At 33.8% G+C, this 25,370-nt stretch overlaps 1 protein-coding gene and 1 long non-coding RNA gene across 2 annotated transcripts in view; one reads left to right on the top strand and one right to left on the bottom strand.

Annotated features, from left to right (window-relative positions):
• Positions 1–2,977: 2,977 nt before the first annotated feature.
• Positions 2,978–5,246, bottom strand: LOC117797227. Its single transcript, XR_004622150.1, has 3 exons — positions 5,088–5,246; positions 3,714–4,088; positions 2,978–3,028 (listed from the first exon to the last, which is right to left on the bottom strand). It is a non-coding gene; the product is annotated as an uncharacterized LOC117797227 (long non-coding RNA).
• Positions 5,247–6,106: 860 nt separating this feature from the next.
• Positions 6,107–25,370, top strand: part of NOVA1 (NOVA alternative splicing regulator 1) — a 147,665-nt gene continuing 128,401 nt past the window's right edge. The window contains 2 exon segments of the mRNA XM_034648523.1: positions 6,107–6,557; positions 8,298–8,441. Coding sequence (XP_034504414.1) covers positions 6,422–6,557; positions 8,298–8,441 — 280 coding nt within the window. The 5' untranslated portion in view covers positions 6,107–6,421.

Here is a 25,370-nt window from a genome sequence, read left to right as displayed (position 1 = left end):
GAAGGTATTGGTAATTGCTCTGGGCAGAGGTCCTAAGCCAGGACCAGAGGAAATGGAGACTCAGGATTACTCAAGGCATTCTCAGAATAAAGTATGTGTATGTAGATGAAGATATTTTATGGATGCAAGAGATAAATGATTTCAACTTGGTTGATATAACATATGAATACTAGTTAATTATAGCTTCTTTAATCTACTTTTGAAGTTCCTTTTTTCTTAATTTTTTCTCTATCTTCATCATTTCATCATCTTTATCATTCTCTGTTTTTACCTCAGCAATTTTTCATATCCAAATGGTTTAAAAGCTGAAACTGCCACATTTTGAATTGCTGTCCCAACAAAATATTTTCAACTATAGATTTCAGTGATTGCTTTCAAAATGCAAAAACAGAGAATAAATATATCAAATATACTCTTTACAGTATCAAGATGGTTTTCCTTGGTATATCATTTTCCATTGTGCCTACAGTACATCTTCAAAATGTGTATCATTAACAGACTTAAAAATACATGTTAATGCACACAGTATTTACTTAGATATTGACAATTTCCTTTGTAAGATTCTATGGTCATAAGCATACTGAGATAGAAATTTGTTTTTAGAGATGTAAAGAACATCTACCAACTCTCCCATTTCATAGATTAGGAAAATGAAACTCAGAGCAGGTAAATGAGTTATTCTAGGTCACAAAGTTAGTAGGTAGAAGAGTCACAACCAGATGATCAATTTAAGATTGTCTTTATTTCCAACTTTTTATTTTGAAATAATTTAGACTTAAAGAAGAGATCCAAAGACAAAAATTCCCCTATACCCCTCAGGCAACTTCTCCTAATGTTTACCTTGTACATAACCATGCACCAATTATCACAAGCTTCTTTTCATTGCACTGTGTAAAGTGTTAGTTTAGATTTCTTGTTTTTAAGGTAAGTGCCAAAGATGTATTTCATAATATTTAGAAAAATGCTAGAAAAATTATTGATCTAATACAAACCAAGGAAATATACTCAGTGCCAAAGAATTTAGGATTCTTTCTAATATCAACATATCTCTTTCTCTATTGGGATGAATATTAAGGCTTAGGAACTCTTTGGAATAATGCTAACTAATAACACATTTATGTTTCCATATAAATTAGGGTGAGCTTTCATAGACTGTTTCATAAACATATTCACCAACAATGAATTTATGTGATTAAATACATAAACATAAAAACTGTTTGAATTTTTGAGAAGATAAAGTTTAATAAATAATTTTTCTAAGAAGTGCAATCTTAGAAAAGCATTTCTAATCAATATATCTATTTACAGAACTTGTTACACAAACCCAAGATGTGGGATTAGGTGATAAACTCTTCTGGTATATATTTGCTCCTATTTTCTCAGTGCCACACAGGATGAAAAAAATAATCAGAATATGTACATTGATTCTTCATGTCTGTATCTTAAAATATTAAAAATGTGTTTTTTAAAAAACAGAAAAAAATATTCTTACAATCAATGGTTACAATATTTGGATTGTGAAAGTTATGAAATCTTAATTTTTTTTAGTACTTCAAGTTTCCCAAATTCTTTCATATTTATTTGATCTTTCAAACAATACCTTGCAGTAACAGATTATTATTATTTTTATTCTCATTTTCTTTTTTCATACCCTTACGTTGATATTTGTAACAAACTGTCAATGCCCCACCCATACCACCTTACCCAACCATTTCAGAGCACACTGGCCTGATTTTCCACAATGGTGGGGGATGTGTCCATAGCAGAGTGTTAATTCCCTAGCATTTCCAGCCTGTGTAAGGGCAGAATAGCCTCCAGCTATCAGAGAAAGTCGTCAGAAAAAGATCCATCAATGATTGAAGGGAGTTGGTGTATATATACCTGAGTTTTTCTCACACTTTGAGTGGGTTAATCCTGAAGCTACTGTTTTAAATGGTTTCCCAGGAATCCCAGTAAGATTAAGCTCTGTTTGCTCACAATGAAACTTGCTTGGTAATTCACCCTTCATTGCCTTCCTTCCATTCCCTGTCTCACTTCCCCAAATCCCTACTGTTTCCTGAAGTCACTTTCTAAAATACACTATTTGCACTTCAATACTTAAGTCAGGATGTGATTTTGGTAGAACACAAACTCAGAAAAGTTTCCCAAGGCACAGGCTGAAGAGATGCTCAAGTAGAGGGAGTATCACGTTCTCTAGTTAATATGACTCATTGTAGGAAAGGCAGGAGGAAGGAGACAAATGGGTTTAGGAATATTTTTGGACATCGACTACCTGTGTTTTCTCTAGAAAGCCAATCATTATTACTGAAAGTAGATTATCTTATGTCCATGTTACTCTGACTAAAACTCAGGAAAGAAAAGAACCTCTACTGAAAGCCAATAAAAACTAGGGATTTTGTTCTTCAGATTAATATCATTTACTATCAGAGTTGCTTATGTTCATAACACATCAACAAATTAAGCAAGGAAAAGCACACACATTCTCTTGTATCTTATGGTGTTAAGAAATATTATTAAATTTGCACTGCCAATTGCTTGGTTAATTAAAAAATAAAATATTTCTTTTCAGAGAATTAAAGGGCAAATATTTCTATTATATTTTTCAAAAAGTTCACTCAATTTATTTGTATCATAATAGGCATAGCATACTATAAACTGGGAGCGCTTTTAAAAAATTTTTTCAGTTTTATTAGCTGGTAAAAATGCAGAATAAGAGATAAAATGTTTATGTCTATTTAATCAGAATGACAGAGGTATACACTGAGTGAAATGGAGAAGTATGCTTTCTTAAAAACCAATAAACATAATAGAGAATGGAGAATAGAATGTACTCTCTGATAACCTTCATTGACCAAATCAGATCATAGCTAACTGACCCTTAAATGTCTGACCAGATCTTAGGATAGTCTCTGAAATTCCTGGCATATCAGAGTTAAATAAATTATTGGTAAGCATGCTATCCACATTTAAAATCATACCTTCAGTTCCTAGGCCCCATGGAATGGTAGGTAGTATTTAAATATTAAGTCTGAAGAAGGAAATAAGAGAAGGGTCAAATTAATAAGAATACAGTGTCATGACTCTCGGGAAACTTATGTCTCAGTGAGGCAATTTAACTTAGAAAGCTCATTTTCAAATTAACTTATACATGTCAAGGACAGATATTTTATAAAATATTTTAGAAATATTTTATTTATTTTTAGATATTTGTTAACATCAGTTTCCAATTCTCAGTCTTTCTCCAATTCAAAACTACATTATGTTGAATACTTTGTCCAAGCTTTAATACAATATAGCTTTGAACTATCTTCATTTTTTAATTATCTTTGTCCCTTGTCTTTTACTGTTTTAAAAAAATCTAGTAGCAAATCCCAGCCCTTTTCTAATTTTTCATTTGAAAACATCCTTGCATATTTTTGGTACACTTCACAGAACACTTTGATTACACAGTGTCTGCCATCAGCTTTTTCTATCTTGACTACCACATACTTATTCCAAACCCTGATTTTCTTTCATCACAGCTCCCGTGTGTGTGTGTGTGTGTGTGTGTGTGTGTGTGTGTGTGTGTGTGTGTTTTAATCCAATTCCGTGTATAAATCCTCTTTATTTTGGTCACGAAGGCCATATCATGGTTTCCTATTACATCATATATCAGATAAAAATTCTGGACTATTTAAAGGTTCACAGACCTTTACCAATATGTACTAACTTACCTGTATTCCCTTTCTTTGAGGTCTCAGCATATCTTCTTCTTTGACTTGAGGCAAAGAAGTTCATACTCCAGATGAACTTTTATTCCCAAACTAAATGTTATTTTTTTTCCTTGTTCAGTGGACTATAATCTCTCTTTCACCCCTTAAAAAGCACCAGAAATCCCAATACCGCCTAGATGTTCCTTGCAATGAAGGACGCTATGAGGAGGGTTAGTATTCTTTTCCACTCCCTTTTCTGTCAGGAATTAAATTTTATTCTAGTCTCTTCGCTTATTGCCTCAGATATGCAGGTATTCTTGGTTAGAATATCATGGAATTACAGTGAAGTTCTTTATTATGCTAGCTTTTACTGAAGCCATCATTCAGGTTGAAGTGCTGTAGTGAAAAGTACGAGAAGAAGAATCTTTAATCTAGAAATCCAGCGAATATGTTTATACCTCCTCACATCTTACAATACATTATCTCATTTGACTTGTAAGACCTATGGGAAGTAGAGTTTCAGTCCCTGGTTTAAGTGCAAAGGAACTGAAGCTCTACTGTACTGCAATATTCACAAAGGACAGACTTTGGAATCAGGAAGACCTGAGTTTGAATTATTGGGACAATATTTATACCTATGTGACTTTGAACTATTAATATCTCTAAACCTAAACTGCCTCATAAAATAGGGACAGTAATAACTAAATGATATACTACACGTAAAAGCATCACATGTAAAATGGATTGCTTGGCACATGGTAAGCACTTAATAAAAGAGCCAACATGTTAAAGGATTTGCCCAAGACACTTTTAGAACATGACTGCAAGGACTTGAAACCAAGATTTCGGGCTCCAAAGTCCATGTTTTTCCATTATCCCTAATTCCTAGTACATTGATTAATTAAACAACTAACTTGGTAGACGACCTTGAGCAAAATACTTCACTCAATTTACTAAGCTGTAAACTGAGTCTTTTCAGACTTTCGGAGTTTATCGTAGCTATGTTATTTTTTTTCTGTAGCGTTGTACACTTGAGGTTCAGATTCCCTATATATCCAAGATCTGTATAATCATAAGCCGTGCACATTGCAACTAGTTTTATTCCTATATTCATACTTTCTTCAATAATTAGTTTTGTGTACACTCACTCAGCTCTTGTCTGTCTTTAGTCTGCCTATCAGCGCCTCGTGAAGGGAAGACCCATTATACCTAGCTTTATTTATATCCTGGTTTGTTCCCGAAAGGATTAAAGGCAGCGAGTGACACTATAAGTTCCCTAACGATGTTACACAGTGCCACTAATAAATTCTCTTTTGATGAAACAACCCGTAGAAAACCGCCGATGAGTTGAGATGCTGTCTTTCACCTAACTCTTAAAAATAAAAACTAATGTACCTAGCTAGAAGTCCTGGAAGCATAAAGTTAAGGTTCTTCCTTCAGCCTTGACGCTGCCTCACCCGTTGTCAACGGTCACTCGAATGCCCTTCTCAGACTAGCCAAAACAGTCGCCGCTCCAGCCCCGCTTTGACCGAGATCCCACCCCGCCCCTTCTTTCCCTCTCATATCTAAGTTTCCTGATTGGGAAGGGGCCTGAGGAGCCTTTCTCACATTCCCATTTTATTGGCTGGCACGGCTGTCAGTAATCTCTGCTTCCCGCCTTCTAGCCTAGCGTGTTTCTTAGACCCCTTGGTTTCTGCGACAAGCCGCTTACGTTTGCCTGAGCCGTGTTGCCGGGGACCGGCGACCTTTCACCCCTCCCTTCCCACGGGAGCGCCCCAGCCCCCGTCTCCGCCCCCGTCCCCGGCGCGCGCCCCCGGGCACGAGCTTTGCCCGCGCGCACACACGCACGCGCGTACACACTCACACACACACGCGCACACACACACCCCTCTCCCGCCTCCGGCGGGGCCCCCTCCGCCCCCGCAGGCTGAGGCATCAGCGCTGGGAGGCGGCAGCGGCGGCGGCGGCGGCGCTGCTGAGAGGCAGGGACCCGAGCGCGAAGTGTGTGGGAGTCTACGAACTCAACCCCTCTCTACCCTCCCCTCGCAGCCATCCCCCTCCCTCCCCGCCAGCCCCCCCTACAAGCGGGAGAAATAATGAGCGAGACCGGGCGGCAGCAGCAGCATCGCCGAGCAGCCCAGGCAACGGCAGAACCGCTCCGGCAGCGGCGGCGGCGGCAGCACCAGCAGCGGGAGCGAGCGCAGCGCTAGCGCCGCGCGGGGATCGCCGCGCTCCTTCCCGGCTCCTGCCCTCCTCCGCCGCTCGCTCCTCTCTCCGCATCCACCTCCTTCCCCTCCTCCTGCTCATTCACTCTTTCCCTCACTCTCCCCTCCTCCTCGGCTTCTCCCCGCGCCCCGCCAGCCCTCGCGCTCTCCCACTCCCTCTGCCCGTCCTCCCCGCTCCCCTCCTCCCGCTCATTCACTCGCCCCTCTCCCTTCACTCTCTCCCCCTCTCTCCTTTCTTCTCCTTCTTTCACCCTCTGTCTCTCACACCCCCTCCATTCCCCTGTCTCCTTTCTGACACTGCACTGCAGCTGCTCCTCAGCCCTGCCCCCTCCCCAGTGAGAACAAACCAGCAACATTGCTTTTTTTTCCTAAAGAGATTTCTATTGATCCGAAAAAAAAAAAAAAAAAAAAAACCCTTAAGAAACCCCAAACGCAAAAAAAAAGAAAAAAAGCCAAAACAAAAGGGAGAACCTTCTCCCCGTAGCAGCGGCAGGAACTGCAAACATGATGGCGGCAGCTCCCATCCAGCAGAACGGGACCCACACTGGGGTTCCCATAGACCTGGACCCGCCGGACTCGCGGAAAAGGCCGCTGGAAGCCCCCCCTGAAGCCGGCAGCACCAAGAGGACCAATACGGGCGGTGGGTATCGCTTCCACCTCCCCGCTGGCCCCATCCCCCGCCGCCCGCCCCTGCCTCCCTCCCTCCCGCCGGCCTCCCTCCCTCCTGTGGCCCGGACACCTCCAGCCCGAACCCGGCGTCCCGCGCCCCTGCCCCGCGCCCCCTCCCCTGCACCTGCCCCGCACCTCGCCGTCCCGGACACATTTCCATTTCTCTGTTTATCATTCATCAAAATGGCGACTGATTTTTCGGAATAGACCTATCTTTCCATTTAATCGGTCTAAAGACTGACCATTTAAATATCCTAGATCTGGGCAAGGGGGTCCGTTAAAGAGGAGGAGGATGACCCCCGAGTGAGGTGATGGCCGCCCGAAGATGCGCGCTGCATTTAACAGTCTGATAAAATAAATAAATAAATGGCACTTGGGTAGCGGATAGCAAATGATTGGGGCACCGGAGAGTTTTTCTCTCTTCATCCCCTTGCCTTGGGCCACAAGTAGTATGCAAAATCTTGATGAGTGCATGCTCTTACCGCACTTATATTGTCGTTGCAAATATCTCATTGATTTGTCTTCAGAGGTGTGCATACGAGGGTGGGGGTGTCTGGTACTGTGACTTGTTAGTTTAACATCCTGCGCTTCCTGGGAAGATGAGTTATAACGGGACCGGTATTGCTTCTTCATTTGCACTGGAGTCATCTTAACAATGCACCCAATGCATCGAGGCAGAGGTGAATCTATCTACAGCATGTACATTAGAGACGGACGGGGGTCTTGCGAATGGCACACCCGCAAAATTTGGAACGTATATTCACATAAGGAAGCTGGATTTACCGGGATGTTTCCTATTTAAGACTTGATCAGTTTGTCGGAAATTAAAGTTTATGGAGTTGGCTTTATTTTCTCAAACATTTCATTTCACTCTTTCTTAGTTCATCCACCCCCTCTGCTTTAAAAACTGTGGCTATTTTGGAGAAGTAACATAATCTGTTTGGTCACTTTTAAGTGTATTTGATATAAATGACTCTTAAGCTTTTTAGTATTGGCGGAATTCTTCTTAAGGTCCTTTAATTAATGAGCTTAAACGAGATCATGGTAGACTAAGAAGTGCTAAAGAAATACACCAGGATTAGTTAGATTTGCCAGTTCACATCACTTTGAGTTATTTCCTGGCAGTTATTGCAGGCTTGGAATACACCCTACAGTTTGGGTGGGTTATTTGGTAGGAGAAATGTTTGTTTTGCATACTTTAAGTAGTATATAGGCAATGGCTAATTGTAGTCCTTAGGTGTTTGCTAATGTCAAACAAATATAGCTCATCACTATTTACAGTCCTTTTACTTATTTATATTGCAATATGTTAAGCAAAGGTTTGTCATCGTATAATCTCTGAAGTTTTGTTAAAGGGTCAGTTCATTTTCATTTTACCATAGTAACCACAGATAGAATTGGAAGACTTCCATGTTTGGAATAACAACTGGAATTTAGTCATCAGTTTCTACAGTGCTGCAAAATGATAGAACATGTTTAGTTTTTAATTCCAAGTTTGAAAGTATAAATCCTACAAAATGGGAAACATTTTGTACCTATTTATTTTTCATTGTAATTGGCTTATTTTTGTTCTTTAAAAATATTTAACCCCATATTTCCTGCAGCTATATGCCCAATGTTTTAATTGCTGTTTTTCCCTCTTGAGGGTGGAGAGGGGATACAAAGTTTAATATTACCATGTTAACCAAGTATATTTCTTTGCATTTTTCAGAAGACGGCCAGTATTTTCTAAAGGTTCTCATACCTAGTTATGCTGCTGGATCTATAATTGGGAAGGGAGGACAGACAATTGTTCAGTTGCAAAAAGAAACTGGAGCCACCATCAAGCTGTCTAAGTCCAAAGATTTTTACCCAGGTAGGTGCAATGGTGAAGAGATTGTTTGATAAATCCCCAAGGAAAGAAAGAGAAGATCTGCCTGTACTGTATGTTGTATTGAAAGAAAATCTTCATAGTATAGACTTTATTTATATATCGTATTTGTGGAAAATTTTAAAGTATATTTCTACTGTTGGTGTTACATTTCGTTTCAATAATTGATATACTGTGTCTGATTTAGAACAATTACAAGATGAATCTTTTGGGTATTTCTAAATACTTCTAATTAGGAAAAAAATCTAAAATTTAAAGATAGAAACATGGACAGCTGGCATCAGGAAATAGGGTTCTTTTGAAGTTTTCAGACATCATTGTAATGACAATTAGTCTAGAGTGAATTCAGAAGAGGGGGTAGGAAGGCTTCTTTAAGAATGGACCATTTACTTCTAAATCCATTATGTACCTCTTTCTGCTTCACTGCTTTGTTTGTTGGCCCTGGAGTGAAGGAAAGAGGACAAGTGCTGCCTCTTCAGATTTTTAAAATACTGCGTTTTTAATGTAATTGTGACAAGGAAATATATTATTATGTAAGAAGTAAAGTAATACTTCACAATTTGTGTTATGAAGAGCTGTATTAGATTAAAATGTGTTAACAGTTGTGTGGTACTGTAACCTACTGGAAAATGGCAAGTTTCCTAGGTGGTATAATTTTTTTTGTACTTTTCAGTGTGTGTTTTTTATTTCAAGTGTTATATAGTTCTGCGTGTTTTATCTTTTTCTTTTTTATCATTTTGCTACTCAGTATATGGGATTTTTAGTTTAACTGTAGAATCTGTATAATTGAATAGTGTATCTCCTAGGTAAAAGATGAACTGATTTGCTTTTACCCAGGTGTAGCGTCTGCTTTTTTTTTTTTTTTGGTTATTTTGTCTTTATGGCCATAAAAAATATTTATTCAGTGCTGAGGGGACTGATACTGCTTTTTTTTTTTTTCCTGGTAGAGAAGAAAAGCTTATTTGCTTTCAATGATCTAATTTCAGTAAGAGTTCTTTAACAGAGGATTTCTTTTTCATAGCCAATTGATTGGTGGTAGAAAATGGACCATTATGCTAGATCAGGTTTTAGAATGGTTGACAATATCATTTAGTTATATAAATTAAATGTAGTATATTTGGTAAACACTACACATATTAAACTAAAATGTAATTTATTAGATATGCTGTCCTTCGAAAGTTTGCTCCTATGAGTGTAGTTTTGTAGATGGCTTTCCTTGTCTCTGAAACTTTCCTTCTGCGTTAAGAAAGTTTACTAACATATTCACATTTGTATGTTTAAAAGGTATATTATGATGAAAAAAATCAATGTGAAACTGTGAAAACCTTAGTACAAATAAGAGCACTCAAAAGAGCTTGATTGCAGAATTAATAACGTGATAGTTCTAGGAAAAGAGCTGCAATGGTAAATTAAATTCACTGTCAATAGATGAAAATGAAATAGCTTTTTTGCATTAAACATGAGGTGGTATCAGATGTGCAGGGATGTTACAGAAAATTGGTGTTTATCAAGGATATTCCAAATAGTAAATTAAATGCCTTTTCATTTGAATATAGTTTATTTTCAGTGGGTTGGAAAGGGTGCACCGAGAATTAGATCTTTTGTTTCTAGTCCACTTAGTTATGCATATTTTTCTTATTACATTGAAATTGCTTATTTTATTTATAGTTCTGAGACATGTTATTCATATAGAGCAAGAATATCTGTTGGAAAAAATGGAAAACTGGAACGCGTTGAACAAAATTTTGTGTGTGTAGTGACGTAACCTGATCAAATGTGATTTGAAATGTCTGGATAAAAGAAGGCTTATACTCTCTGCCTGTAACAGGTGGAAACCAAGCACACACTGGAATCAATTTTAAGGATAAAATAAAACCTTGTAATTAATAAGCTATATTAATTCTGAACACTTTTTATTTAAATATGATATTAACTAGGTTATTACCTGTTCAGACAGATACATCTCTCTTCTTCTGATAGACTTCAAATTTAATAGTCTTTCTGTTCACACTTGACCACAAGCCTGTGGAATTATCTAAGGTCCTGGTATTCTTCAACATAACAGCCTCTGAGCTACTTTCAACTTCTCGTACTCAGATATATTTGAGGGATACTTACCTGCTCATCTCAGACAAAGTAAATTATAAAACTGATTTATAACGCCGAATTATAAGGACTTTCTTGTAGGATTATGCAATAATTTATTTGGAAGCCCATTTTTGTGTTTCATATATGTATTTATGACTCCTATGTGATTAGAATGAATATACCTGATGTTTATTTCATGAAGAATTTTTCTGTTTCTAATTTGGTAAGACAGTTTATTTGGGAAAAAGTGTACTTTAGTTTTATAACCTAATGTATTTTCTCAGATTACCTAAGTTTTGACACAGAATGTAGTTGTGTTCAGAAGGTTTAGTTAAAATACTCATGTTATCTAAGACAGATTTTCTTTGGGATATATAATGCAGAGTACAGACACACGTTGGGGATATTTTAACAAATTTCAACTCAAATGTATATCCATTGTTTTTATTGTAGCCAATATAGTCTACTCATATTTATCATATTTGTGCGTTTTTATGGGGGTTTTTTTGTTGTTGTTTTTTGCTCAGCTTGTGTCTTTAAAATATCTTAAGCAACCTTGCTTTTTTGAGTAATTTTTAATATTTATGGTTGAAATGAAGAAAATATTTTGTGCACATTAATTTTTATGATTTAGAATTTGTAGAACTGTATATTGTATTGTGTATTTCCGCATGTCATAGTAAATAAATGATTTAGGGAAATTGTATCATGAGGATTGTAAAGTGCATTTTTAAATTACTGTAATCAGAAAGAAGAGATCTACGAGTAGACGTGATTTATTTTTTTGCTGTGCTTTGTAATTCATTTATCTTTTTAAAAATCTAAATCTTACAGAATACAACTTATTACCTGTGATTTATGAATATATCTTGTTTTTTTACTTGATTAGAACAGCTTATTTGTTTATATATCTTTTTTACAAATAGGTTATTTAAAGTTGTTGCCTTGTAGTAAAAAACAGCTTTCTCGTTTTGGGGAATATATTATTGAAAGCATTTTCAGAATGGCGATAGTATTCTCTTTTTCCTTTATTTGGCACCTGAAAATGTGTTTAGTTTTTGTTAATACATGGATTGATTTTATTTATTAAAATTAATGCATGGTTCAGGTAGATAATCCAAAAAACTTATTGAACAAACTATTAGTTGGGAATAGTAAATGATTTATAAAATATATTTCTTCATATGTGCCTTAGATTTTAGAACATTTCATAATGTACCTATTGTTATTCCATTGTGGGACAGTAGAGATATTCATTATGTCATTCAAACAGGAATACTTCACTGTAATCTTAGCATATATTAGTCTATATCTTATACTGTTTTCATATTTATGGTAATAAAACTGGATCACATTTGATGTAAAGTATTTCCTTTTATGGTCCTTAAGTTAAAATTTTGAACTTATATCCCTAGATTTATTATATCATAATCTTAGCAATATCCGACTTCGATGATTTTTTTTTTAATCACAAGCCATTTATATGTTAAAATTTTAAAACTCATGAAAAAGCAGACTGTAACTGCATTTTTCTTTTAGTGAAGGAAATACCCAACACAGCCTTAATTTTGACATGGGAAGAATTCAGTGGCCAATTTAACCTTTAGGATCGGGACCATATAGCATAAGAATGATAATTTTTGGGGACATCAGATGAGTTGATAAAGTTTTAAAATAGGTCACTTCTTTGTTTACGTTGTTGAAGGAAGAGTATTACAATATTGATAGTACAACAGGAATATTTTAGTTACGGGTTTTAAAAGTTGCAGTCTAAAAGCTTTGATTAGATGCAAAACATCTTAGAAATTTATTGATACATATTTTAAGTGAAAATTAGTAGATAAATAGAGTTGTAAAAAGGAAAATTAAAGTAGTGTAATTTCTAGTATTGTTGAGTTTAATACAATGGTTATCATTACTCTATACTATAACTTCGATTTTAGTGTGATCAAAGAGTTGCTGACACATAATGTGTTTTTCTTTAAAACTTAAACTTATAATATTTGTCATATTACCTGTTGTTGTGGGTTACTTTATATTTTGTCTCTCTATACCCTTAGTTGGAGGAGAAACAATAGTCTTTCACTTAGACATTAATGTCTCCGAAAATTTGCTGTATTTTTAATATTTTTTTCTCATTTTAAGCAATAGGAAATCTTAACATATGAGGGAGTGTTACTGGCATAGCACAATCTATATTAAAATTGTAGAGTCCAAAAGATACAATTCTGATAATTATGTAGGCAAATATTTTGTAGCATGGGATTTTAAAAAATTGAATCAGCATTAGAAATCTTAGGTATTCAATTTATTTGATTCTTTTTTTATTTCATTCTGATGTTATATCTTCTGTCATTGATTTAGTAAATTGTGAACATCGTTTACACTCTTGGTGTTTTCAAGAATTGTAATGTACAGTGTCACTTTGATATTTACTATTTGAAGCCTTCTGGAATTTGGGGAAATAGCTCATTTAAATTTGTGACGTTGTAAGGAAATCCAATACGTCTAACAACATCGCCTTGCAAATATCATCCCCAAAAGGTTTCAGTAATAGTTTAGAAATAGTGAACTCAATTGGTGAAATAGTTCAATGTTTATGTATGGAAGACGTTTTGTGTAATACACAAGGGGAAAAACAGTCTGTGTCTTGGGAACTCTGAGTATGTGGTATCCCTAAAAACCCGAGAAATAAACCACCCAATGAAAACTTGTCTATTTTATAGCTATTTTGTTTTGTTTTGCTCTGGCTTAAGAGAATTTTTAAGCTTTTCAATAACACGAATAACACTTATTGAACACAATTATGCCACTTGTTACCTAAAATTCAGTACCTAAAAAACTATTTTTTGCCATAGAATTTAGTCTTAGTTGTTTTTGGTTTACTAGAGTTGTTTTAAACCACTTTTATGAGCAAGTGCAGCTTTTCAAAATAAAATTGGGGGGTATATGGGTGGGAGATTTGTGCTTGATTGCCATCTCATTTCCATCTTTGGATACAGCTCTAGCATAAAGTTAAACAACATCTGCAGAGATCTGACTGACAAACATCTCTGGGACTCATCATTGCAGCCTGCAGCAGGTGCATTCAGCTTGCAGTCCTTTCCAAAAAGAGGTTAGTTTGTTCTAACATTTATCAGTAGACCAGTGGGAGCAAGTGACTAGAGAGAAGAGGTTGGTTGTCACTTGTCCAGTGCTGGAATACTACAGGTAATTGGACTGGACTGGTGGGAACGGCAGCAGTGTGTGTCTCACATTGCACTGCAGCTGCTATGGAGCTTAATTAACCTGACCCTCAGAGAATGAAGTGTCGTGGTGTAAAACACAACATGCAAGACAAGAAGCAGTACTTTTCAATACTTCCTGATGTTTGGGTTGGTGAAATTTCCATCTTCTTCATCTTGTTCTTAAAAGATAAGGCATCGGCTTTTCCACCTTTTATATGGAGATAATTGAAACTAAAATGATTTTTATGAATCTGATAGAATCTGAAAAAAATAAAGAGATGTTGTATAGAAATAGAAAGAAAACAATCTTAAGTTAGAAGTATTTAAATTTCCCTGTTCCACAAGTACATTTTCAAACCACGAGTGAGCAAAAATAAGTGGAGGTACATTGTAATTTTTTTAATTAGTATTATCTTAGCTTAGCATTTGTTTATTCTCATAGGAGAGATAGCCCATGTAAAATTAAGTTGTATCTTTGTAGCATGTTAGAGGCTTTAGCAAGCAAACTCTGCCGAATGCCTTCAAGTGTTTCAACAAACAAGACAGGTATAGCATAAAAACTCTAAAAAAATTAATCTGTCATTTATTTCTCGTTTTCTATTTCTTAATCTATTTGAAAAACTGACTTCAGTATGCTTCCAAGGCATACATAGAAGTTTCTTATGTCTTCTAATAGTGTTTCCACTTACTGTAGGGGTCTTATCACAGTGCTGTTTTATTAATTGCCCTTGAATGGAAACTAATTCCTAAGGTAAAAATGTTTTTAAATTAAATCTGGTAAGGTGCCATACTATTTTAAGATAATTCTGAATTTAAAAATATCATTTGGAATCTTGTGAAGGAGTTTGTGTTTATGACTTTTCTATTAGTTTTACTAATTTGAATTTTTTTGGTCTTTACTGAATATAACCTGTCAGTTACCAAAGAGTAATTAAGTTTTGGAGTTTATACAGATGTTTTTGGAACCTATATGCTTTTCTTGAAGAAATTTTACCAGTATTGCCGGTAACTATTTGTTTCTGAAGTTACCATTTGCAAGAAGTCTGTTGAAGTTTATTTTAATTAAATTATGAATAGTTAATAATTTATTGGTAATTATAGTAATCATGGAAAATAAGATTAAAATAATCATCTCTGGAAGTTAAGAGAATCATTCCCACAATTTTAAACATTTTTCATTTTTGACCTCTTGGATAATTGTTTTCTTATCAATTCTTATTAATATAGAAATGATTCTTTAAAATTTTACATATATACTACACCATCATTTTTAAATTTTTGATAAAGAAAAGATAATTGAATAAAAATAAGCATTTAAGACTACAAAGTAAAAAAAAAAAGTATATTATGTACACTGACAAACTTTTTGAGATATTTTCAATATTCCCTGAGTTTCAAGCTACTATATGGATATCCTTTTCCGTAACAAAACTTGATCATGAAAACACATCATAGCTACACTCCATCATTGATCTTTTGCTGCTTCCTGCAGGGCCTGTCATAGCATCGTTGACAGGACCAGATGAAAAATGAAATCAGTATCTTGAGTTTTTTAACAGCAAAATGACTCAGGTAAGATTATTTGGTGTGGAAAATAAACCATTTTTTTTTACCATTCTTAAACTAATTTTATTTAGTAATTGATATTTAAAATTAATATATTTTTTTCTCATTTCAAGACCTATTCTATGTCCTACTGATGTTCAGTGGATTTATAATTTACAATGAATTTTATTCTGAACTCAGTAATTTTTAAATTTTAAACTGTAGTGTTTTTTACTTTCCTTGTGAAACTGAGCCACTTTTTGAAGTTTTGAGGAATAATTTTTGTGTTTGAAAGGTTTTTGAGAACAGTTTTCCACTGATTACTCCATAATTCCTTTGCAAGGAGAAATTTTCACACAATGTACTTATTAATTAAATAAGTCTTCAAATCCTGCATTCCCTCTAGGATATAATAAATGCTGATTCTCAGTTGATTCAATTCTTAAAAATCATTCTTAAAGAAGAAAGTTGTTTTCATTTAACTTGTTAATAATTTGCTGCTCTAGGAATTAGATTCAGTGACTTTTTAAATTTGGGGGTAGGGCAAAAAGAAAGGAATTGGGGTACATTTTGTTAACACTGAACAAAGTGGGAATGTGGCACCCATTTTTGTTATATATTACTAAAGATTTTAGAAGAATTGTAGCTTTTCAATTTTGGTTATATTCATTCTTGAAATAATTTGTTTTTGAAGGAGTTAGTATTGGAAGCAATTGAGTTTACTCGAACACTGTTCATTCACGTATTCAGTCTTAATTATTCTTTGTATAACTGTATTTTTATTTTTCTAAGACTAATTTTTTTTTTTAAGTCATGGAAGTGCTTTTTAAAAAAAAAACAAAAAACCTAGTGTGAAATCTGTCTGGAAGCTTTTCTCTTGTTAGGTGTATTTATCAGATGCTTCTTATGAGCCCAGGTGTAGGCAGCTCTTTGGTCATTAAGACTTACAGGTATTACAAAGCATCTTTTTCTCTGTTAAAGGAATATGGGTATGTTTATTTTTCCCTAAAAAGTTGTACTTTAATTGTTGCTGTCTTCTTAAGTTTTAAGTTTTTTTCTGTTATATGACATCTCTGTCAAAGACTTAATTAGGACACTTAGAAGTAGCAAATGGAAAACTTTTCCATTTGAAGAGATTGGAAAAATCATGGAATTGTGGAGCTAGATGAAAGGAATGGATCTTAGATATGATCTCGTCCAGAATCTCTATTTAACCATTGAGAAAACCAAAATATCAGGAGATTAAGCGATGTAACTTAATCCTGTAACTTTTAAATGTTTTCTGAATTTGTGTACGTCATTCTCTTCTTGTTTTGTTCTGTTCCACTCTTTTTTTCCTCCCTCCCTTTTTGGATATGACCCTTGGAGGAAATAGATCTTCACTTTTTCTCTTTCCTTGTTTTAAAATGAATGTGCCCCCTCCCCCATTTTGAAAATTAAGTTGAAAGCACATTAAGTATTTTAGGACAATTTTTGTTGTTGTTGATTTGCTGTATGAAGGGCCAAAGACAGGTTCTTTTTATCATTACCACACATTAAAAAGAAAAAAAAAAGATATGATAGATTATATTTGGTTAGAATATAGCCTGGTCATTTTCTGTTTTTCCATAATTGTAGTTTGAAAATGTCAGTATTTTCAGGGTGATTTGATTTCTACACTTGTATTTTTCTTCATGTACAAAGTTTGTTTTCTTTTTCTTATCTTTTCCTTTATTTATTTATTTTTTTTTACTTGCTTCCATTGTTCCTTAGCTCAGTTTTTTTAATTTCTTTATTTTGGTTTAACAGGTTATTGACCTTGACTTTTAAAATGTGTAGACTTTCTAATTCAAATTCTGTTTTCAAAGATATATGTATTTTCTGTATTTTTATGACCTTCATAAAAATTTCCTTAAGTATTACATATTTGGCTGGGTATTCGTAACAGTTGGGTTAAAAAGGACAAAATATTATAGTTAAAAATGAGCAACAGGCAAGTTGTAAGGCAATCCAAGTAAAAATGAAGATATATTGTACAATAATTATTAATTTTAAAACATCACTATTTTCTCTTTTTTTCTATCCGTTTGTTAAATTGTTCTGCTTCTCAGTAATTAGAGTTCTGAAGGTGTTTGCACTGTATTGCAAGCTTAAGGACTACTTTCTAACATAATTATAAAAGTACTTAATGTGATTTCTGAGGAGATTTTTTTCTTCACAGCTTTAAACTAAAACAAAAAATCTGTGATAGTCCTTACTTACATTGAGTAATTAAATTAAGTAATTAAATAGGTATGAAGGAATTTATGTCATCCTTCATGCCTGTTGCTATATGTTCAGTGTACAGCTCAGTGCTACAAACATAAGTGGTAGTTAAATTTAAATGAATGTATGTATGAATGAATAAATGACTGATTTGAGGCTTCTTCTGTGAAGTGCTCATTCAATGTGGAGAAGGCATTTTATCTTTCGTTTTTCATTATGTTTCTAAATTACCTCGATTGGGGGGTAGTGTGTGTATATAAAGTCTATATTTTGAAGAAGTGAACTAATGAGTTCAAATATTGAAACAAACCAGGAAGGGTCAGAGAAGTGTTAAAATGAGTATGGGCCAGGTGTTAAGGAAGAAGAGTGTGAGAAGGGAGTTTTGCTTTGTATTTAGCATGTTGTCCTGTGTGAAGGAAATTCAAAGCCAGTATTATGGAGAATACTTCAGAGCCATCTCCAAAAATGTAGGTAACTTTTAAAATATTCTGACTTGAGCAACATGAGCTCAATTAATATTTAGTAATCTTTGATTTTCGGGGTATCTCAAGAAAAGTCATCAGCCAGCAGACTGTTGCTTACTTGCACAAGTAACCATGTGGCAGTAATTAAACTATAATGTGGCATAAGTATAAAATCTTATAATGTAGCCATTTCAGATTAATTAAGCTCACATTGCTTAAGTCAGAATAAATGTGAGTAAAGTTACGTTATTAAAATATGATAAATGAATGTTTTATTTTTAATGTATTTTAATGTCTTTTCCACCTCCTATAGTGGTGAAGTTAACATGTATAAAGACATTATGGTTCTAGAAGCTGGCCTATTTAATTTTCTTATTTGTGAAGGGAAAAAGTATATGCCAGCTACATAGTAGCTTAGAGTTTGACTGACTTGAACATCAAGGTGTTGGTATGTGTTACTTTATTTGAAACTAGAATTTTAGGAAAGTTACTAAGTTCAGGCTACTTTAGCCTGTAAGTACCTTTAAATACTTTTTAAACAGTTAATATTTAGAGAAATGCACGAAATACTCATGTTTTTCTTGTATTAGTACATTGAATTCTGCTATAATAAACCAATGAAAACATCTAAGATTTGGTAGATAAATCTATTTAGTCTTATGCTTAGCCGCCTACATTTTTATAAATTTTATTTTTTTGGAGAATAGCTAAAATAACTGTATTGTAGTGTTTCTTTACCTGGCTGCTTCCCCTGCTACTAGCATGGCCAGGTTTTAACATTTTGATGAATGTTTATGTGCTCCTTTTGGGGTTAGAACTAGGTATACAATGCCCTGAAGATATTCTAAAGCAGGGAAGCAATAAGAAGCAAGAAACATAAATACCTGGTTATAATAAAGTTTAATAAATGTAAAATGATAGAATTGTGTCTGGAAGTTGAAACTACGTTTGTCTGTGAAACTACGTTTGTCTGTGACTCCATCTTGAGGGGAAAGAGTGGACTTCAAAGAAGACTTCAAGGAGGTGGGGGGTTTTGAGTGTTGAATTTTAATTGGCTGGAAGGTCATTTGAGGCTGGGAGACAAAATATATATCAATTTAGATATGAAAAATTCCTGTTATTCAGGGGTCCAAGAGTAGTTTGGTATTACTGGAATAAAAAGTGGATATTGCTGGGCGGGGGGAGTGGGGATAAGGAGATACAATAGATATTTGTACAGATAAGATTTACATGTGAAAAAGATAAAAGATAAAAGTTTGATTGAAAAATACTCATCTTGGATACATTTATTAGCAAGAGCTATTTTAAAGAAGACATAGGTGTTGCATCTATAAAATGACTGGCGGTGGTACTGTAATTAAAATTTATGTATCTATTTGTTTAAATGTAAACAGTGATTCTTGTACTTTGGAGAGCGATTACCGTAATTATCTAAAAGTAGAGCTGGGTGGTAGGTTGAGGAATGTGACTTTCTGCTGAGGCAATATAAGCAGAATTAAAAAGAAGACTAATTTGTTTAGGAAGGTAAAGACTAAGGAAAAGGTGAGGCTACTAGGAATTCAGAAAAAAGAGATGTTAATATGATGATGGTTGTCTTTTATGAAGCATTATGTGCCAAGGGTAGAAGAAAAAAGGTATGGGGACCTAGCATAGGACAACTGCCAGTGAAGAATGTTGTGCTGTATGCAGGACAAGTATGGATAGAAATCTGTTTTTGATGTTTGTTCACTTTGACATATTTTGTTGTCTCTGCAGGTGCGTTTAAAGTTAGTGACTTGAATGGTTTCTTTTCCCGGTTTGCTTTTGAATCATAGCTGTTTAGAATCCTATATCTGATAAAACTTTTCTCATTTCTTTAATTGCATGAGTATGTAGGCCTTTTTACCTTTTTCGGCATGCGAACAGATATATTCACTTTTAATTTGATGAAAATTTGTGATTTACACAATGTATACATTTTTTTTAATGTGTGGATTTGATGTCATTCAAACGCTAAAGTTTTGGTATATGAGAGAGACATTGGTATGCGTTAGGTCAATGAAAACGAAAATTGAAACTTCTTATTCATTGTTAGTGGATTCTCCGTTATGTAATTATTTTATTTGAAATATCAGCTGATTATTGAGATTCAGCAGTATTCTCCATCATTGATAAATATTTCACATAGGAATCAGTCTTAATCAATACCCTATCAAAATCAGATTAACTAAAAAAAGACTGAAAAATATGGCACTGTTTTTCCATTTAGAAAATGAGATTAAAAATCTATCTAGCGTTTTATACTGATTTGTGAAATTATTGGCTAGTTGTGTAGAGAAACATTAAAAAATTGAACAGCTGAAGTGACATTAAGCACCAGATGGGAATTTGAAATAAAAATATTCACTGTGTAATCTTTATTTAAGTGCTATTCATAATTCAATAATAGCAGTTGTATAACTCAAAATTGAATTCAATACAAAAAGGAAGAACAAGGAAGTCTCATTGCCTTCCAATTGATATGCATATCATGGTATGATAGGACTTGTTCTTAAAAGAGGTAAATAATATAGGTAAGAAAACTGTATACGTTTTTTTGCAGAGGCAGTACAATTCTCCTTGAGAAAAAATTTGAAGAAATTTTGGGTTTGTGAATTGTTTCAAAGTAGCATTTATTTAAATTTAACACCTTTTATGAATTCTGCCTCTAAAAGGATACTCGATTTTGTATTTACGCGAATCTTCTAAACTAGAGATTTCCAGCCAGATTTTCTTTACAGTAATATTTTAAATTTCTTCTGAAGAATATACCTATTTTGTTTAAGGAAAGGTATGTTCCTCGGAAAGCTTTATCACATTTTTAGCTACATTGGTGTATTTGACATCTTGTTTAAGAACTAGAATGACTCTGGATATGAAAACACAAACTGTGATAATAAGCTAGATATGCCATATGTGGCAGCTTAGGTTGGCATATATCTCAAATGGCATGTTTAATGTACTGTATTACTAAGATTAGTAATTTTACAGTGGAAGGCTGCTACTTGTATTATATAGTTTCACGCTGGTGGGCTTAGAATGCTGACAGACTCTTTGCTTTGTAAATCCCTGTTTTCACCCCTTGTAAAAATCTTTTCACTCTTGAAATGGTCTACATGGGATCTACTCTGAAGTTTGTGAAAGTTAATGAAAATATTGCAGATAGTATGTAGTTTGACAGATGATTGTGAATGTGAATAGCAATCCTTATGTTGTATTTTTGTTAAGGAATAATAATGCTAATATATTTATATGACAAAAATGGTTTAGTAAAATAAATAGTTAAGAATCGAAAACAGTATTTTTATTTTTAGGAAATGTACATATGTTGATAGGAAAAGCTCTGAGGTTCTCTAGAATCTTGGCAGTAAAGCCATTTGAAGCAAACTGCAATAAATATTGCCCCTTTATGACAAAATACTCAACTTTGAAATAATATTCCAGCTTTTCTGAACATAATGTTTTTGTTTGATTTTTTAAAATATTGATTTTATCAAAGATTTTTCTGAAGGCCCTTCAAATAATTTAGCAGACTGCATTAAAAATAAGTAGAAACTGCAATGTGATGGGGATAATTTAGGTAACTAAGAGGGATAAATAATATAGGTAAAGAATATGTACATTTTTTGGTCATCAAAATATGCAGGACAGATGCAATTCTGCTTGAGGAAAATTTTGAAGAAATTTTGAGTTGGGGAAATGTTTCAAGTCAGTCATCTAAATGTAGTATCTTTTAACAAGCCTGGCTCTGAATTTCTTTATGTGAGTATTTAAACTATTTCTATTATCATTAACGGGAAAAGTGATGGTCTTATTTTTCAAAGTCTAAAACCTTATAACTAAAAGTTACTTAAAAAAAGTAAGTAGTACACAGAAGTAGTTTGTTAGTCATGGCCTAGTTAGATCTTACACTCTATCACTTATTTCAATTCTTAAAATCTCAGGGTAGGTAAAGAATTTTGTTTTTAGCAAAAATTCTTATCTCTGTTTTACGGTTCAGGAAAAATAAGACAGTGGAAGTTAAAATGATTTGCGATTTAACAAATTAATGATGAACCTGTTTGTTTACTGTTATTCTGTAACTCTTTGCATCATATTACTTACAAACTTGAGTTCAGAAATACAGTATTCAAAATTTGGGTAAGGTTTACCCAACCAACTGCCACATTGGTCCATCACTGGGAAATAACATATTTTTGATGGCTTTATAATTTTCCCCTATTCATATAATAGGGAAATCTTACAAATTTGGATTTTGCCATCAAAAGAAAAACTGTGATAATCAAGCAAAATGGATACATAAAAACAAGCTTTCTGTCCTGACCTCTGTAAACTTTGAATTTTGATATATCTTATGTACTTTTCCATCTTTGTATTGATAGAAGATTTCTAAGATAGTTTGAAATTTTACTCTGTCCATGAGATTATTTTTGTGAAGTTATTTAATTATTCTTAGTTTAGCATTGTACAATTTTGCTTTCACTTTTTAAATCACATAACTATAGAGATTTGTTAAACTATACACAAGCTTAGGAAGGTGTAGTCAAATAACTGTGACAGTAGTTACTATAATCATGATTTTTGTGAGGAAAAAATGTTTTGGGCATTACATAGTGAAGTTTATTAAGAAATTATCAAAAAAGTTCAGTGCTTTTTTTAATGCCTTCTGGGTATGTAGGATGGAGACCCTGGGGGAACATGTGGTAGCAGAACAGAATTCAAACCTGGTCTCTGACACTTAATAACTATATGATTTTTGTCAAATTGTTTAATTTTCTTGGACCTATACTTTTATCTAATTTTCTCATCTGTGTGATGGAGATATTAGTACCCCTCATATGGTTGTAAGTTGTTGGTCCAGGCACCACAAGAGGGAAGATGTAAATGTACGTCACATAATGCTTGACATAATAAGCATTTTATGACTCTTTTTTAATCTCTTCCTCCCCATGTTTGTTGCATTTAATAACACTAAATATACAGCAGACATTTTAATGTAAAATAAATTACAAAAATGTGGCCCTAAAAAGGAAAACACTGCTATAAGGATTTTTTCTTTCAAAAAATTTTTTTCATAATAACTGATTGTTATTGAAATGCAGGCAATACAGAGAAAGTTAAAGCTAATTTCTTATCCCACCCCTGTAAGATAATTAATATAAATAACTTGGTATATATTCATTTAGACTTTGTAAATGACTTTGTATTTTTATATATTCCATTCAATTTTTATATTTATTCAGTTTTCATACATACTCATATTTGAATAGATAACTACAAGTGACATTCATTGTCACATACAGGACTGAGTTTTTAAAACATCACCTCTGTTGATTAATTGAATGTAGAACTTCAAAATACTCTAAGGTGTCCTTCCGTTTGCAACTATGTAGGTATTTTTTGTGAATATTTTTATGTGCATAGCTTAAAAATGTGTTCTTTGATACCCCTGAAGATATACAGAGCTTTATTATTTGTTTTTTACCCATATCATTGACCTGAAAACTAGAGATATGAATTTAGAATATTGAAGCATATTACAATCTCATATGAAGCATATGGGCTTCTTTGTATTTAGGGCTCTTGAAAATTAACATAATTTATTAATCTCTCCTTTCTTCATCTTTGTACATTCAAATATAAAACATTAAAAATATTTATCAGAGCTTTATAAGAAGAAATCAAGTGGCACATAGAATATTAAATACTTCTGTCATGATTTTTTCGAGATACCAAGACTTCTGAAAATCCTTTCCCTATTAATCAAAAAGAAAGTCATAGTGTATTAAATGATGAAGCTAGATGTTTAATAATATAGGTGATAATTCATAAGACTTATTTTTCAGCTTTTTTTAAGCTTAAAAATTATTTTAATTGTTTCTATAAAACACTTTATGTTCCTGCAACTTCCATGAAAGATCCAATAAAATTTAGTGGCATAGTTTTACTAAGTGTATGTTTTGGGGTCGTGTATTATTACTTTCCATTCCTTCACGAGTATTCATATTTTCCATGACTTATCACAGAAATTCTTGATTGCCATTATGGTGAAAATTTTTTTTATGATATATCTATTTTGTTGTAGTCAGTGTTTAAACTTAATGTATTCAAATGCCCTACATATTAAATATTATATATGTATTAAATATTTAAGATTTATTTAACGCCATATCAAGAACAACTGTAGATATGATTTTTGTGTGTCTGAATGTGCCTTTAAGAACAATAAATGTAATTAAAATCATATTGATTCTTATTGCTTTGTGGAAAATATAAAGTCTTAGTGAATATCTGCCATAGTATAGACTAAATTCAATTGTATATTTAGAATATCACACCTCTGAATATATAAGGATATTAAATGTTTTAGGAAAAAATAAAGTGATAAACTTTACTAAGAGTCATTTAATTCCAGAATAATTAAATATTGTGGGCCTAATCTTTAGAGTGATGGATTTATTCTTAGATACTTAGAAATGTAAAGATATTCGGAGTGTTTGAAGTCTGATTAGATTGAGAGTAGTATTGAATGTTGGCAGTTTATAGAAGAGGAAGCTGAATTAGTCTAGGGTAGAGATGACTGAGGCTAATTTCTGTTTATATTAGGGTATGGTTTTGGGAATTAGAGAAATTTGAGATAGTTTGTGAAAGCTGAAAATAGCCCCAACTTCCTTGTCACTTTAGAACATTTTCACTCTTCTTTGGAACTAAGGCAGCAGGCTACACAATATATGATGAATTTAAGTATTAATTCCAAAACTTCCTCTGTCATCCTGATTGATGATCTGGTGTCCTGTGTAACTGAGAAAATAAAGGTAATTAAAAGAAATTTCATGAGCTCCTACTACCAGATCTATCTACCTAACTACATCAGGACCTAACTACTACAGGACAGGACGTAGTCTGTATTTTCTCTTATTCTGATAAACTGTCCCTTCCCCTAGCAAAGGCTAATCCTTCACTTTTATTCTAGATTTCATTCCCTCTTAGCTACTCAGAATGTTTCAGCAATCCTTTCTTTTCTTTCTTACATTATCAATATTCCAGTCAACAGCAGTTGACAGTTATCACTGTCTCCTCTTTGAAGCATTTCATTTTGCTTCCAGCATACCTCTGTCTCACTGATTGCAGCCTCAAGTTTCCGAGGCTGGTTTCTTCTCAGTTTTCTGAGCTCAGTCCTTGGATTGCTCTCTACTTTTTTCTATACATATTTACTCCCTTGGTGACCCTATTCAGTGTCATGGCTTTAAATAACCGTCTGTTCTTCCATGACTACCAAATGTTTATATCCATTGTGGACCTTTCCCCTGATCTGTAGACTAATGAGG

Source organism: Ailuropoda melanoleuca, chromosome 20 (genome assembly GCF_002007445.2).
Source record: "Ailuropoda melanoleuca isolate Jingjing chromosome 20, ASM200744v2, whole genome shotgun sequence".
In the NCBI taxonomy this organism is placed as follows: Eukaryota; Metazoa; Chordata; class Mammalia; order Carnivora; family Ursidae; genus Ailuropoda; species Ailuropoda melanoleuca.
The sequence above is the reverse complement of the archived record's forward strand: the minus strand, read 5'-3'. Positions and strand labels throughout refer to the sequence as shown.